The sequence below is a fragment of the Equus caballus genome, chromosome 8 (genome assembly GCF_041296265.1).
Source record: "Equus caballus isolate H_3958 breed thoroughbred chromosome 8, TB-T2T, whole genome shotgun sequence".
NCBI lineage: Eukaryota > Metazoa > Chordata > Mammalia > Perissodactyla > Equidae > Equus > Equus caballus.
This window is the reverse complement of record NC_091691.1, coordinates 3,756,135-3,772,902: the sequence shown is the minus strand read 5'-3', so window position 1 is coordinate 3,772,902 and position 16,768 is coordinate 3,756,135. Positions and strand designations below refer to the sequence as shown.

General features: G+C 60.4%; 2 protein-coding genes and 1 long non-coding RNA gene across 4 annotated transcripts in view; 2 read left to right on the top strand and 1 right to left on the bottom strand.

Moving 5' to 3' along the window:
• SMARCB1 (SWI/SNF related, matrix associated, actin dependent regulator of chromatin, subfamily b, member 1) overlaps window positions 1-619 on the top strand; it is a 33,260-nt gene extending 32,641 nt beyond the window's left edge. For both annotated transcript variants that reach the window (XM_023646759.2, XM_023646758.2), the window contains exon 9: window positions 311-619. In XM_023646759.2, coding sequence (XP_023502527.1) covers window positions 311-350 — 40 coding nt within the window. In that variant the 3' untranslated portion in view covers window positions 351-619. The remainder of the gene's footprint in view (window positions 1-310) is intronic.
• Window positions 620-3,187: 2,568 nt separating this feature from the next.
• Window positions 3,188-5,661, bottom strand: DERL3 (derlin 3). Its single transcript, XM_070275934.1, is given in 7 exon segments — window positions 3,188-3,502; window positions 4,019-4,172; window positions 4,175-4,383; window positions 4,566-4,757; window positions 4,831-5,008; window positions 5,228-5,360; window positions 5,537-5,661. Coding segments are annotated over 7 exon segments (1,200 nt in total). The 3' UTR covers window positions 3,188-3,293.
• Window positions 5,662-8,965: 3,304 nt separating this feature from the next.
• On the top strand, window positions 8,966-15,859 carry LOC138925315 (uncharacterized). The gene is made up of 2 exons (XR_011441286.1): window positions 8,966-9,091; window positions 10,286-15,859. It is a non-coding gene; the product is annotated as an uncharacterized lncRNA (long non-coding RNA).
• The last annotated feature ends 909 nt before the right edge of the window (window positions 15,860-16,768 follow it).

The window sequence follows — 16,768 nt, the reverse complement described above, 5'->3', positions numbered from 1 at the left end:
GATCTGTGTTGCCAGAGGCAGGCCCCTGGGTGACAAGTCCCCATCCAGCCCTCCGGTCAGGTCTGACCACAGCCCAGACACAGGTATCAGGACCCTGAGAGGAGGGTGGGGCCTGAACAGGCAGCACAGAGGGCAATTTCAGGCTCCAAGCAACAGACAGGCCCAGGCCCAGGGAGGGGCTAGGGATCCCACCTGCCACATCCTGTCTCTGTCCCCACTCCTGTACCTGGCTGCCCTAGAGATCCTGGGGGAGGGCAGCCACCCAGAGCAGGAAGCTGGCCCTGGGTCACTGCCCTCTCCCCTCCTGCAGGCGGATGCGGCGTCTCGCCAACACTGCCCCGGCCTGGTAACCAGCCCAGCAGCACTCGGCTCCCACGGAGCATTCAGAAGGTCAGCCCGCCTCTCCTCCATCTTCTGGCAAGGGGGCAGCCCAGGCCGTCCTGAGGAGCACGGGCAGGGGGCCGTCCAGGCCACCCTCCCCCAGGCATACATTCCATTTGCTGAGCCCCAGGCCCGACCTTCCTGGTCAGGAAGAGGCCTCACTTGGGGTTGTGTTCTGTTTTTGTATAGGAGCCCCAGGCAGGGCTAGCAACACTTTGTCAATAAAGGCAACAGGTCATGTTCTGTGTCTTCCGAGAGGTGACATAAAAATCTGAACGGGGAAAGCAAGGAGCAGGGCCTGGCTGGGGATGATGGGTGGCCAAGGTTGGTGAGCCAGGCCTCTTGCCCTTGTGTGCATGCGATCCCAGGTGGGCAGGTGGGGGTGACGGGGCTCCAGGGTCCCCCTCTCAGCCACCCAAGGCCTGAGTCAGAGCACAGCCCTTCCTCTTCCTCGGCCCCTCCAGCTTCCCATCCACGACCCGTGCTCTGCACATCCTCGCACAGGGGAAGATAAATGGGGTCATAGGGCACAGGGCCCGCCTGCCTTTCAGTGACAGCTCCGCACCCCGCCCCCCGCCTCAGCTGCCTTTGGAAGCGGCTGCAGCCCCCCCTCCTGTCCTGGGGCTCTGCTGCGTCCACGTGATCAGGCTGCCCCCAGGTGGGATCGCTGCTTCTCTGGTGTCCCTTGCAGAGGCCCTGTCCTGGGAGGGCACTGTGGGGACATCACCAGCTTTCATTCCAGCAGCTGGAGTAGCTGGACCCTGGGCCTTGGGCACCCAGGCTGCTGTGCACGTGCTCATGACCAGTGGTGTGTACCACTCTCCCACACTGCACGGCAGCGTACTCAGAACAGGTGCGCTGGGGCCCATCTCTGCCACTGGCTGGTGCCGTGGCCCGGGCCAGCTCCCCACTCCCAGGCTGGTTGTGAAGAATGACGCGTGGGGAGCAGCAGGCCCAGCCCAGTGCTGGTTCGGGGCTGGGGGTTGGGGGGACGGAGAGAAGGAAGCAGAGCTCGGGCCTCTCCCCAGCTCGGTCCCCTGCACATCCTCGTCTGTTAGGTGAAAATGTTCCTCCATAGGAGGGACATGGGATCCACAAGGACAGCACCTGTGGAGCTCCTCTCTGAGCCAAGCCTGACTTGGTGAACTGGGTGCACAGCTGCAATCTTACCGAGGTAACAGGCCCAGACCCCCAGCACCGGGCTGGCGCCACCTTCACTTGCTGACAGGTCCGTCCATGCCAGGACAGGGCTGAGCGTCAGGACTGTTCTGCTCCACGGGAATGGACAGGGGCCCCGTGACTCCTGGCTCCCAGCTTGAGCCCCACCCTGGGCAGGGGCCGAGCTCTGAGTAGGGACTGGGGGTCCTGGTTGCCAGGATGTAGGGTGAGATGGGCCTGGCTGTCTGGGTTGAGACCTCCTGGGAGCACAGGTCCCAGGGAGTTTGTACTCAAACCCCTACTCATCGTCCAGGAGTGGAACTTGCTGGAACCCCACGGCAAGGGGACAGCTAGGCTTCACCAGAAGGCCCTGAACAAAGAAGAAGATTCCCGGCCCAGGCCCGGCTGACCTTGGAAATGGGTGGGCTGCATTGCTGAGGTGTGTGCTCAGTCCACGGGGCAGGAGACAGCCCTGGGCCCCCACAGCTGGTTGGTTGGAATGAATGCTGCCTGCCTCAGCCCTACTGGGCAGGTCGGCCCACCTGCTAGGAGAGGCCTGGGGAAGGGCTAGTGCACCAGGCCCTGGGGCAGGACCCTCACCTCAGACACTGCCGGCCCTCACTGCTGCAGAGCCTGCTGCTGCTCCACAAGCTGTCACTCCAGCAGTCAGGTCAGACTCTATGGCCAATACTTTTGTCATCTGTGAACATGTGGCCGGAGGAACCCCGTGCTGCTGGTCATCCAGGGATAAACCGTAACTTGGACTGGTCTGGGACAAGGAGGAGACTGGCCAGGTCATCTGATGCCCACTTTACAGAAGAGGACAGTGAGCTGCATGGATAGATGAGGCTCACATGGTCCTCAGCTAAAAGCGGCAGGGACAGAACTTCCCAGAGGTCTCTGCCTCGGCCAGTCACAGGACTCTGCTGAGGGGAAAACTTCTCAAGGCTTTGCGGTCACAGAAGGGGCAGAGGACCCGCCCCTGGGCCTCCTCGCACCTGACCCCACGGGGCCTTGGCCAAGTCTGTTTGATGCTCAGCTGGAAAATGGGGTAAAGGTCCACTTGTCGGTGGCTGGTGAGGGACAGGAGGGGCCAAGTGAGGCATCAGCCTTAGGGTACCACAGGCAGGAGCCCCTACAGACTGGACACAGCACAACTGGGGACAGCCAATCCCAGCCCCGTCACGGAGATCTGGTCAGCCCCTCACTGACTGGCAGGGAGCACAGGCCCAACACGGGGTTGTTTCCCCAAGGCTCCATCAAGGCACTGGCAGGGCTGGGATGAGAACTTCCGCCTGCCGTGTGTGAGCTCAAAGCTCTGCTGGGCAAGCATGGGCAGGTTCTTGAGCCTCTTGGCCTCCCATCCTTCCACCTACAGTTGGTCTGAGAGGGCGGGCCAGGCTTGGCAGGAGTAGAGCTGTGTCCTGGGCCAGCCCCACCCTAAGGGTAGAGGTAGACAGGGCAGGACCAGGCTGGGTGGCCCTAAGTCACGGCCAGCAGCACCTGCCCAGGATGGAAGGGTGTGGCCACTGAGGCCGGGGGAGCGGTGCTGTGGTGAAGAGGCCGCAGGTCACTGTTTAGTTGGATGAGCTCTGGGCACGGGCCCATCCTCCAGAACAGACTGCTCTGCTGCCGCAGAAGGTAGAGGTGGGATAGAGGCCACCAGAGGCTGGGAGATAGGCTCTGGGGCTGGCCCTGGCCCTGGGTGGGGTCACTGCTGCAGGGGTGTGGGCTACTCCTTGGGGAGGGGCAGGTTATGGGGGTAGCAGCTTCCTGTGGGGAGGGGCCAGCTGGCTGAGGCCAGCCCAGGTCCTCCATGGGGCGGGGAGCTGTCTGAGGGAGTGCAAGGGGAGGGATGTCACCCCCACACTCAGGAAGCTGGGAGTCTGTAGCAGCCTCTTGCCTTCAGGCTTGTTGGGGAAGACATCCTCCAGGAAGTAGTAGATGTGGCCTGAAGTAGTCCCTGGGGAGAGCCAGGGAATGCCAAAACCGCCCTCCACGGTCTGGAGCCGGGGCCAGCAGAGCCTCCCCAGGCCTCCATGCAGAGCCCTGGAGGCCCAGCCAGGCCCAGAGCAACCTCAGGCCCCGGAGCTTGAGTGCCCAATGTCCTGTGCACACTGCCACCCAGGGCAGGGCCGAAGTTGGCCCCAAAGGACAGGCTCACAGGGCCCAGAAGTGGCAGGACCTGGGGAGGGCCTGAGGATATACGAGGAGCGGGAGCCACGGCTGGAACCCAGACCCACCTTTCCCCACCCTCGCAGGACCCACACAGGCACCAGCAAGTCAGGCCTGAAGACGTGAAGCCTACAGGCCGGCTGGCTTGTTCCAGCGGCTGTAAGAATGCTGCGAGGACAGATGAGAGGTCCAGTGCAGTGCAGGGGAGGGCTGTCGGGGAGCAGCCAGCCTGGGGTGGCCCTCCCACAGACCCTCAGGTGCAGACAGCCAGCTCAGGGTGGGCTGGGTGGACAGGCAGCCTCACCCAGCAGGTCCATGAGGATCGGGTTGCCCAGCAGCAGGGAGAGCCCAGGGCAGGAATGGCGCCAGAAGGTGAGGAGGCCAAAGAAGCCGACCCTCACCCGAGGGCTGCAGCGGCTCCAGACGTCCCTGAGCATGGCCGTGAGGGCCTGGCCTGGGCCAGGAAGAACAGGCTGCCCAGGAGCCCCAGCAGCCGGGCCAGAGTCAAGGTGCTGGGAGGCCCTCCCCTGGTGCAGGCCTCAGTGCTGCCCAAGGTCCCTCTGACTTCCCAGCCCCTGCAATCCTCCCACTTGTTCCCCTTCCCCATCCAGCGTGCCCTTCCGGTCGGGGCCACAGGGTCTCTGCTCTGCCTCTCTGCCTCACCCCAGCCTCCACCACGGCCCTGCCCCAGTCTGCCCTGCTCCTAGCATCAGGGCTCCACCTCCAGGCTCCACACCTGGCTCACCTGCATCCTGCGTGGTACTCTGCGTGCAGCTCTCAAGATCCAGCCCTGGCGCCTGGAGCTCAGCACGCGCTGCATGCTCAGTGCATCCTAAGCTAGAGGAACAGACTCTGTGCCCCCTGGCCTGGGCGCTCGGGTCGTGCCCCCGGACAACAAGGCAGGACCCAGAGGCGCCGCGCCTGACAGTGCAGAGCCCTGAAGGACACGGTCATGAGGACGCCTCCGAAAAGAAACAGGAAGACGAAGTCGGTCTTGTGGGCGCGAAAGAAGCCGTCCTCCAGCGTGCGGCAGTCGCGGAAGCTGGGCGTCCGTCTGGGAAGTGCTACTGAGCCGGCCTCAGTTTCCCCTTCCCGGCCGCTCCCTCCCCGCCCCCGAGAAGAGCATGTTGAAGAAGCCGAATCCCAGGGGCCAAAAGAAGGGGAGGTTGGTGACGAGCCCCAGACCAGCGAGGGGCGGGCGGTAGGCCGGGCGGGCGGCGCCGCCCCACGTGGAACTTCCGGAGACGAGGTGCGGGTTGCAGTAGGGCTGGAAGGGGCCCAGGAGCTCCGGCTGCTGCGGAACCAGGGTAGCGTCAGGGGCCGCCCGGGATCCACTGTAACCACGGCGACCCCCACCCCTGAGCTGTAACCACGGCGACCCCCACCCCTGAGCTGTAACCACGGCGACCCCAGGCCCTGGGCTGTAACCACCGGAACCCCCGCCCCTGGGCTATAACTACCGGGACCCTCCCACCCCCGCGCTGTAACCACGGCGACCACCCGCCTGGCTTGCCACGGCCGGGGTGGTGAGGACGCAGGCCGCGGTGCAGGCCCGCGTCACCGCCAGCAACTGCAGGCACTCGGCCGTCAACCCCCGACACCCGGTTGAACCTTCCCAGGCGGCGTGGCTAGTCTGCCGGCGCGCTCTTTAACCGGCGTCCAAGCCCCGCCTGCCCGCCTTCGGCCAATCCGCGCCGGAGGCTCTGGGCTCCGGGCTAGGGGGCGGGGCCCTGGTTCAGGTAGCCAATAGGAGGAGGAACCGGGGAGCCGGGGGCGGGGCGGGGGCGTGGTCGGGGAGACGGGCCAGTGAGCAGGACCGCACGATTCAGCCCTGGCAGCTGTGGTGGTGGCTGTGGTGGAGCAGCGGGAGAACGTGTGGCCAGTGAGGACCTGGTGTCTCCGTGACAAGCTGGGGAGCACCGATAGGGAGGACCCACGGGCCACCATGGGGGCGGGGCTAAGACAACTAGCACAGAAATGGCGGGATCCAGGCACAATGACTAGAAGGGGCGGGGCCCCACTGGGGCGTGGTCGGGGCTCGCGGGACTCAGAGTCTGACCTGGCAGCTCTGTCGTCTCCCTACGGCTTTGGGCGACCGGGGCCGGTATATCTTCCTTCTGAGAACCCGAAACAGTACCGCCTGACCTACAGCAAAGGAGGCACTCGGCAGCGTGTCCCAATCCCCCGCACGTCCAGGACCCCGCTGGAACATGCGGCTCCAGTGGAAGTCTTCCCAGGGCGGGCAGAGGAGGGGAAGGGTTGGGGACTTGAGCAACTGTGGGGACGGGAGGCTGCTGAGGCGGCTGGAGAGGCCTCATTATTTTGGTCGAAGGAGAAACTCCATCTATTCCTTGTATTGAAGAAAGCCCACCGTTTACTGAGCACCGACTGTGTGCGGGCACGTTCTGGATGCTGGAGACACAGCAGCCAATAGAGACGTTGTCCCTCTCTGCGGAGTCGAGGAGACAGGCGGTTAGAGGCCTATGCTAACATGAGAGCTGGTGTAGACAGGACGTGCCCTGACGAAATTAACAGCCACCTGGAGAGTGGAGGATCCGGTAGTGGGCCCCATGCTAGATGGGCTGATCTGGGAAGCCTCTGTGAAGAGGTGATGCTCGACTGTCACTTTAACAAGATCCCTGTGGCTGCTGTGAGGACAGTAGACAGCCAGAGGATCAGTGAGCAGCGGCAGCTCTAAGGGACATTGGTGGCTTGGGCGGTGTGAAGCCTGGAGGGTGAGGAGGGGTTGGATGTGGGCCTGATGGAGGAGTCAAGGGTGACATCGGGACCTGAGCCACAGAGTGGATGGAAGGCAGTGGCCTTTACTGACATGGAGAATGCTTGGGGCAAAGGCGGGTGGATCGAGAGTCCTGTTCTGGCCTCATTGAGTTGGGTATGTCTGTGTGACATCCGCCTGGAAAAATCCAACGGTGTTGTTGGGGTGGAGGTCAGGCGGCTGTCCAGATGTGGGTGTCAGCCATCAGTAGACTATGGCATTTGTAGCCTTGGGCCTGCGGGAGATGCCCAAGGGGCGAGGCTCGATGGAGAAGAGGCCGGGCCTGGGCAGCTCGACCTTCAGCGGCAGAGACAGGAAGGGGACCCAGCCAGGGAGGCCTGGGAAGGCCGCATGTGGTGCAGGAGCTGAGCCAGGAAAGCGCCTCAGTGGGAAGGCAGGGAGAAGCCCAGGAGACGTGGCCTGGGAAGGACTGTGGGATGTGCCACGCCAAGGTCCCTGGTGACCAGGGTAATGGCGGGCCTGAGGGAGAGGAACGTGCCCAGACGGACATGGCTTTCCCACCATGGGGAGCTCAGCCTTGGACCTAAGTGTGGAGGATGAGGGATGCTCCGGACAGGGCCCTGTGGTCCCCTGAGGAGACAGAATGGGGCAAAACCAGGTGAGAAAGTGATCCCAGGTGGATCCCAAGGAAATGAGGGCTCTAAGGGTGGTCTCCTAGGAGTGGCTCATGGAGCCCCCGTTCTGAGGGACAGGGGAGAGGCTGGGAGCACTGAAGGGGGATACACACATGGTTCAGGAGTGAGGAGAGGTCAGCAGAAGCTGGCCCAGGGTGCTGAGAGGGGGCAGCGGGAGCAGGCCGAGGGACCCCTTGGACAGCCTCTGTTTTCCAGGAAAGCAGATCAAGGCCGCATCTGAGGTGGGCCCTGCAGAGTGGACCCCTGCTAGGTGGAGGCATGGCAGCAGGGTGGGGATCCAGGGCTGAGGGCTGGGCAGGCGCCTGCAGGGCAGGGAGGAGCCAGCAGGGAGGCTCCGGTCATTGGCCTGGGGCAGGGCAGGCATTCACCTGCAGGCACTGAGCAGGGCTGGCTAGCCCTCCCCTCAGGGTCAGACCAGGGCTGACAGGAGGCTGTGGTGGTCCACAGGGGCCTCTGTCCCCCCTTCCACTCGGGCCCAGAAGACAGGCGCCCGGTTCCAGGCAGAGAAGCACATTCCTGGGAGGCCGAGCCCAGGGTGGGGCGCCTAGCTGGGTGGGATATCCAGGGAGCACGGCTGGATTCTACTACAGATACTCTCTTCTCAGGAACCGGGATCCTCGGATGGGGAAACTGAGGCCCAGGTGGAGGCAGAGCAGGGCTGGGGCAGACCTCCATCACCAGTCCACGCTTTCCTGTCCAGTCTCAGGCTCAGGACAGGCCGCTCTGGAGACACTGGGTGCACTTCTCCTCCGACCCTCAGGTGTCTCCAGACAGTTCTTTATGGAGAGAAGCCCCGGGTGTCGCACGTCCCTGGCCAGGGGACGAAGGCAGGCAGTGTGCCGATGCTCACGTCTGTGGGGCTCTCTGTCCCAGGAAGCAGGTTGTTGTCCTGCCGGCTCGGCCTGCCTTCTCTCTCCTGTGCAGAGGACTGTGGCAGGAGGAGGGCCTGTGGTCCCTTGGCAAGGTGACGATGGGCCCTGCTCCCCAAGCTGCCTCTCTGGCCCAGTACCCTGCCTGCTGCAGAGCAAGGAGCCCTGGGATCCCCAGCTGTGGGGAAATGAGGGGACCCCAATCTTCCGTCCAGGTTCTCTTGGTGCCTAAGACAGGACAAGACCCCCTGCGGGCCCCAGGCCTGCCTCCCCTGAATGGGCCTCACACACTAGGAGTGGCCTCACCAGTCCCTGGGGACAGCCCAGACACCTGGGGTTCCCTGCCTGCCTCTGCGCAGCCCCACATGGCACCTGATACTCCCCAGGACTCTCCAGTCCTCTCCCTTCCCTCCCACACGCCTCAGCGCCGCCGCCACCTCTTCCTCCAGCCTCAGACTCTCTCTTCTGGGGATGCCCCAGATCTCTGGCTCGTTCCTCCCTTCATTTTCCTCCCTACCAGCCCAGATGTTCTGTTGAAGAGCAGAGGAAGGGAGGGTGTTGGAAACACCCCCTACTCCAGGAAGCCCTCCCTGAGGGGACCAGAGCTTCCCTGTCTTCTGTTAGGGTCCCACACACTGAATTTCTGAGTAGATTTATCCCAAAGGCAGCACACGCCTGTGGGGACAAACCGGAAGGCTCAGACATGAGGTGAGTGTGTGTGCATGCATGTCGGAGCAGCTGTCCTTCCTTCGACAACACATGGCGCCGCTTGTCAGCCCTGAGCATCCTCTGTCAGGGGCCTTTCCTCCGGGCTGTGAGCTCAGTGCCCACCCCCTTCGGGTGCATGGACCCCAACCGCGGTGGATGGGCCTCTGCGCAGCTCCAGCCAGCCCCTCCCAGGAGCCGCTGTGTCCTCGGCCCTTCCTGTCTGGGTCATGGGTATTTTTAGCACCGAATCCGGAACGCACTGGGCAGCAGCTGCTCACAGGCAGAGCACAGGGACAACACACTGTCCAGGTGGCTGCTTCAGGCCTGGGCAGCAAAGGGAGCACCCTGGGCCTGGCCCTCTGAGCCTGGTAGGAGAACCCTGACTTTCCAGGAATGGGACGGTCTCTGGGTGGGATGGGGAGGGAAGAGGCAGTGCAGAGCCCAGGATGAGTAGGCATAGCCAGGCCCCACGGGAACAGCCTGTGCAAAGGCCCTGAGGTGGCACCGAAGGACAGAGAGAAGGTGGAGGCAATGAGTAGCAGCTGCATCTGATGTGAGGCTGGGGAGGGCTGGGCCAGGCCGAGCAGGGCCATGTGGGCTGTGGCCTCTGTCCCAAGGGCAGTGGGAGCCATGGGAGAGTTTTCAGCATGGGGGTGAGGTGCAGATCAGATGGCAGCTCTTTGCAGGAAGAAGGGGATGAGAGCAGAAGCAGTGGGCAGAGCGGAGGAGGACAGCAGCGGCCTGTAGTGGCACGCATCTGACCAAGAGGAAGCGAAGGGGTCAGGAGGTGGAAGCCCCAGGCCTTAGTGCTGAGACCTGGGGAGGGCCGGGTTTGGGAGGGAGGCCACCCATTGATTTGAGACAGGCTGAGTTTGGGGTGCGGTGGGGACGTGACCATCTCAGGCAAGCCCTCCCTGGTCCCCACAGCCCAGCGCTCCTGGCTCCTTGTCCTCTGTGGATCTGGACCCTCCTGCAGAAGGGCTGCCCCAGGCTCTCTCTGTCCCTGGGATGTACTGTGTGCTGGGCAGGGCAGACCTCGGACCTGGACTCCGGTGCTGGCTCTGCCGCCTCAGGGCCGGCAGTGGACCTGGCCCCTCCCCAACCCCTCCTCCTCAGCCTCAGTGTCCCTATCTGTGGGAGGGGCCGGCTGGCAGTGTCCACTGTAGGGTCTCCTCCAGCTTGAAGGCTGCAATCTGTTCTGTGGGGATGTCAGAGATTCCGGGCAGGGGCCCCTTCGTGTGACCCGTGTGACTGGCCCCCCTGCAAGGCCAGTCTGTGCTGTGAGTGAGCGCACGCCTGGGAGCGAGAATGCCCTCAGGAAGGACTCTCTCCCAGGCCTGTGTCCCCGCCCACCTCCTCCTACTCTTCCCCTCCAGATGTGGGCACAGCTGTATTTTTAGAACAGCCAGCCACGAGGAGGACATTTTTCCCTTCCATTAAGATGGTTTCAAATCTCCCATCTGCAGTCAGCCGCATGGCTCAGTCCTCAAACAGCAAAGGGTGGCCACAAGGAGCCGCCTCAGCTGGTTTGAGTTTTTTCTCTTTTCTTTGTTTCTTTTAAGTGATTAAGTTGGGAATGTGACCCAGAACTGGAGTGAAGGCCAGCTCTGAGGAGGAGGGCGAAGCGACATTGCGTGGAGCCTGCAGGAGCTGCCCCACGGCCTTCACTCTGCACCCCGCCCCAGCTGGGGATATCCAGCTAGGCCACAGCCCCCCATGTTTCCCCACCCAAGGGGGGAGTCTGTGTGGGGATCAGAGACGGCCGGCGCCTGCCCTCAGGACACCCTGTGGTTGGGGTTGGGGGGAGTCAACAGATACAAATGCAAACAAGCAGCAAATGGAAATACTGGAACTTAACACATTATCCACAATCAAAACTCCCCGCATGGGCTCAGTAAGAGAATGGAGAACACAGAGGGAGGAGTTGTGAACTTAGAGACAGAAATGGGAGAGTCTGAAGAACGCAGAGGAGAAGGACTGAACAGGAGTTCACAGGGCGCGGAGACATGTAGGATGCTCAGAAGTCCTCATTTCCTGCCACTGGAACTTACTTCACCTCTGACCGTCATTTGTCCATCTGTAGATGGGGTGGCTGTCCCTTCCTCACCCAGAGTGTTGGGAACTACATAAGATAGTGGGTGCAGAGCAATGTGTGGACGTGGTAGTCCTACTAAGTGTTCACATCCATCCACCCACCCTCTGCGTGAGCTGCAGAGCCACAGCTAGGAGGTCACATAGGCCTCGCTGACCCGGCCTCCGGCATTTCAGGTGCTACAGGGACAATATCTGCAAGGGTTCAGCAAGGCCCAGCTAGCGCAGGCTGGTCCTCCACTGGGGAAGGAGACCCCGCTGTTGGAGGTGAAGACCACCACGGTGTCCTTCAGGGCCCCCGCTCCATGCAGCTCCTGGAGCAGGAGTCCAGGCCCTGTGGGGTGGGGACAGGGACAGTGGAGCTCAACTGCAGACAGACCCAGAGGCACGAGAACATGCGAACACTCACGCATTTCTTCATCCCTCTGCTAGACCCTGCACCTGTCATTTGCTGACATCAACTCTGCCATCCTTCCCACCAGCCCAGGCCTCTCACCCAACCCCCCACCCAGTGCCCCATGCTGGAGCAGGCCTTGCAGAGCTCCGCCTGAGCGCTCCTCTCCAGGGACTCTGGCCATCCCTTGGCACTTCCGTGTCACCCCTGCGCAGCTGCTACCTGCCGTCCGCTGGATTCTGTGTTTTCTGGAATCCCACGTCTGCCCATGGAGCTACCAGAGACAGTCTTGGGCAGGGGCTGGAAGAGAGGATCCCTCACCCCACACCCTTCCCAGGTCACCGTGAACTAGTGGCACCAACAGGGAAATGAGGAAGGCACCCATCTCCTGTAGGGGATTCAATGGTGACCCACCCCCAAAAAATGTCCCCCCCGGAAGCTGTGAATGTGACCTTCTTTGGAAAAAGAGTCCTTACAGATGTAATTGCCAAGGATCTCAAGGTGAGAGCATCCTGAAGCACCCAGGTGGCCCTAAATCCAGTGACAAGTGTCCTTATAAGAAGAGGAGAGACGCAGAGCAGAAGACACAGAGAAGGCCCTGTGATGATGGAGGCGGAGCCTGGAGTGGGGCAGCCATGTCACAAGGGACGCCTGGGGCCAGCAGAAGCTGGAGGAAGCAGGAAGGTCCTAGAGGCCCAGAGGGAACCCAGGCTGCCGACGCTGTGATTTCAGACTGCCGGCCCAGGATGGAGCCCAAGCCATGGCCCACCCCACCCACCATCCAGGCTCCTTGGACCCACCTTGGTCCCTCTGCCCGATGGGGTGTCCCGAGTGCCCAGGTCAGCTCAGGATGCTGGGGTGTCAGTGATGAAGTAAGGCACCGGGGGGCAGGTGGGTGGGAGTCAGGGTTTGAGCAGGTAGGTGGGGGATGGGGGAAGGGCCGCCCTTGAACTGGGGTAGGAGGCGGAGGCGCCGGCCCTCCTCCCGGGGCCTGAGATCATCGTCCTTCCTGTGGGTGGATTCGCCCGGAACCACCACGCTTCTGGACATCATTCCACGTCCTCACCTTCTCTCCACCGGCCCCACGATGGGGACCTGGATCCAGTGAGTCAGAGGGTTTCTTCTCAGACACTAGAGCCACACGTCTGAGGCCAGGCCTGCGAGCCCACAGGAGGGGCACAGACCCCAGATTTATAAGGTGGAGGAAGAAAAGTGGAGGCATCTGGGAAACATGGGAGGGGCCCTCCTTCCAGCACATCCCGCAGGTTGTAGGTCTGGAGTCTAGTCTGGGTCGGCCCAGACCACGCTTCTCATGGCTACACTTCTCGCAGAAGGTCCTGCACTGGGGCTGGGGTGTCTGCAGTGCTGGGGGCCATGGAAGGTGACACAGAGGATGACAGGCCTGCACAGGGAGTGGGTGCTGGAGAGTTGAGGTCAGCTGGCTGACACACCAGCTACCTTTCGACCTCAGGGAGCCCCAGTCCTCAGAAGGAACAGCCCTCTGGGCTTGGCCTCCTCCCCCAGAACTGAAAGTCTCCTGTGACCCCACTGCCTCAGTTTCCCCAGGTCCTCTCTTCCTCTGAGCAGATTAACTAAGAGAATCTGGAATCTTCTCGCCCACCCCCACCCCATCATTTGGGGACTCCAAGAATCCCAACTAAAGACTCTAGGCAGTGTGTCCCGTGTTAACTGCCCAGAGGTCCGGCTGTGTGAGGGAGGGGAGGGGACGCGGCCCTCATCGCCCCATCATCCCGAGTCTGCAGGAGTTCCTGAACAGCAGCTTAATTCCAGTGAGTCCGCCCCACCTGGAGGACAGAGCCGTCCTCCTGACGCCAAGTCCATCAGGGACGCCGTCTCCAGCCCCATGTGCTTCCTCCCGGGGATGCCTGGAGGCGGGAGACGGGCCTGTGCAGAGCTCTCATCATCTCCCACTGCCCTTGGCTCCCTTCTCTGCCCACAAGCCCTGCACCTGGCTGTGGCCTCTGTGAGGGCAGCCCAGGCCCTTGTCCTCATGGACCCATGGCCCAGCTGGGAGGCCCGGGGCGTGGGGACGAGTGCTCAGAGCAGGCAGCATGGGGCTGAGGGTGGGTCTGGACGAGGCCTCATCCCTCTGGGGCAGGAAGGGAAGGTGCTGGCCTGTCCCCAAGGTGACACGAAGCCCCCACTGTGGGACCACTGGCCCGGCCAAGCCGCAGCGGTAGGCTCTGCACCTGCCCGAGGAGGCGAGGTGCTGGAGCTCCTGGTGCCGGCCCTCCTCTCCACTCTGATGCCGCCAGCAGGGAGGCGGGGAGGCAGGGCCGCCCAGCAGCCTTGGGCGCTCATCTGGCCCCTGGTGTGGACCTCAGGTGGCCGGCACCCAGGGAGGTCTGCCCTGCCTCTCCCCCCCACCCCACAGGCCCATGGGTCCCTCCCCTGGGACATCGGCAGGAAACGCAGTAGACTGGGAGGACACACACCGACCCTGGGGCCTTTTGTTTTCTTCTTTCTGCTTCTCTGCTCTTCCCAACATTTGTGTAATGAGCACATGTCGCAGACTGAAAACGACAGGAGCAGCCTCCTTAAATTCACCAGCTCTTCTCTAGTGTGTGAGGGATCGTGGCACATGTCACACACTCAGACCAGAGAGATGTCAGGTGAGAAGGAAAAGCCCCTCCGTGTCCCTGCAGCCCCACCCAGACGGGAGCATGTCCACAGCTGCCTGAGGGACCTTTTAGGAAGCATCTGTGCACAGGCCTCAGTCCCCTCTGCATGTAGGCCTCCTACCCAGCCTCAGTCTCTCAGATGGGGACACAGAGCACCTGCTCACTGTAAGTTGATGTCGTGAGAGAACACATCACTGGAAGGGCCTGGGTACATCCAGGTTCATGGCAGCATGAGTCCAGCAGCCAATGGGTGGACGCAGCCCAGTGTCCACTGATGGGTGAAAGGATAAACAGATGTGCTGTATGCACACGCTGGAGTACCACTCAGCCCTGAGAAAGAATGGAGTATTGTCACAGGCTACAACATGGACGAACTCTGAGGACATTATGCTGAGTGAAATCACAGTCACAAAGGGACAAATACTGTACGATTCCACTTCTACGAGGGACCTAGAGTAGTGAGACTCACACACAGAAAGCAGAATGGAGGGTCCGGGGGCTGGGGAGGGGGCACGGGGGTTAGTGTCTAATGGGGACAGAGCTTCGCTCTGGGATGATGAGCACGTTCTGGAGATGGACGGTGCTGACGGCTGCACAACAATGTGAATGTACCTAATGCCACTGAACCGTACTCTTACAAATGCTTAAAATACCGAGAAATAAACCCACACATCTGTGGACAGCTAACTTTCAACAAAGGAGCCAAGAACACACATGGAGAAAGGAAAGGCTCTTGAATAGATTGTGTGGGTAAAGTGGACAGCCGCATGCAGAAGAATGAAAGTGGAACATTATCTTACACCAGACGCAAAAATTAACTCTAAATGGATTAAAGACCTGAATGTAAGACCTGAAACCATGAAACTTCTAGAAGAAAACATAGGCAGTACACTCTTTGACATCGGTCTCAGCAGCATATTTTCAAGTACCATGTCTGGCCAGGCAAGGGCAACAATAGAAAAAATAAGCAAATAAGACTTCATCAAACTAAAAAGCTTCTGCACAGCAAAGGAAACCATCAACAAAATGAAAAGACAACCTAACAATTGGGAGAAGATATTTGCAAACCATGTATCAGATAAGGGGTTAATATCCAAAATATACAAAGAACCCATACATCTCAACAAGAAAAATCCTAAGAACCCAATTAAAAAATGGGCAAAAGATCTGAACAGACATTTCTCCAAAAGAAGATAGACAGATGGCCAATAGGCACATGGAAAGATGTTCAGCATCATTAACTGTCAGGGAAATGCAAATCAAAACTCCAATGAGGCATCACCTCACTCCGGTCAGAATGGCTACAATTAACAAGACAGGAAACAAGAAATGTTGGAGAGGATGTGGAGAGCAGGGAACCCTCATACACTGCTGGCGGGAGTGCAAACTGGCGCAGCCACTATGGAAAGCAGTATGGAGTATCCTCAAAAAATTAAGAATATATCTACCATATGATCCAGCTATTCCACTGCTGGGTATTTATCCAAAGAACTTGAAAACACAAAGGCATAAAGATACATGCACACCTATGTTCATTGCAGCATTATTCACAATAGCCAAGACTGGAAGCAACATAGGTGCCCAACAAGGGACGAATGGATAAAGATGTGGTATATATACACAATGGAATACTACTCAGCCGTAAGAAATGATGACATCCAGTCATTTATGACAACATGGATGGACCTAGAGGGTACTACACTAAGTGAATAAGTCGGAGGGAGAAAGTAAAATACTGTATGATCTCGCTCATAAGTAGAAGATAAAAACAATGACAAACAAACACATAGAGACAGAGATTGGATTGCTGGTTACCAGAGAGAAGGAGAAGGGAGGAGGGCGAAACGGGTGATTATGCACATGTGTGTGGTGACGGATGGTTAGTAGTCTTTGGGTGGTGAACATGATGTAATCTACACAGAAATCAAAATATAATCATGTACACCTGAAATTTATATAATGTTATAAACCAATGTTACCTCAATAAATAAATAAATAAATGCTTAAAATGGTACATTTTACATTATGGATCTCTTAGCACAATAAAATCAGAGTAAGTGCCTTCAATGGCAGCTCTTATGGTCACTCCAGATCCTGGGACAACATCATAACAGGAGTTAACAGTGGGAGGGTGTGTGCCAGGCACCCTGCTGCGTGCTGTACATAGAAAGCGTTAACTTGGCTAATCCCGTGACAATCCCACGACGAGGTATTACTGTGACCCCGTGTGACGGAGGAGGAAACCGCGGCGCACAGAGGTAAGTGACCTGCTCTCTGTCACACAGAGCGGTGGAGCAGGGCTCACAGGTGGATGGGCAGAGCCCCAGCCCGCACTTGGACCACTTGGGTGGGGGCTGGGGGAGGAGGGGGCACCCCCGGGGGAGACCAGGGTGGGGTCCCCTGCAGCAGAGGCATTGGGGGCTCTCCTCCCATGCCCTCCTCCGGCCTCCTGGACTGGGTGGATGAGCTGCTGGGGACCACCGGGCTCGCTGGGGCCTGGCGGAAGCGAGGGGCAGTGCAGGATCAGACGGTGTGGGCACTTCCATTGGGGATCCCCATTCCCCACCCACCGCGTCCCCACCCGGGTCCTCACTGCCCCTGGCCTTGCTGGGCCGGTAGGCCACGGACCGTCAGCTGGCGTGGGGTCCCCACCCTTAGCCCCCAGGGTTCAGGCAAGCGGCTTCGGGCCTGGGGGCCGGGGTCTGCCCAGAGCGGGCTGGCGGGGCCAGGGTGAGGAATGGTCTGGGGACGGCTCTATATGTAGGATCCTAGAGGATGCTGTGCTCGCTGAATTAATGGGGGAGCCTCTGGCCTTCTCCCAGAAATGACTAGAACCCCTTGGGCTTCTCTAGGGATGCGATGCCATAGGTGGGGGCTGGGGAACTTGAGGCCTCAGGATGGGAGACCCCCCCCTGCAG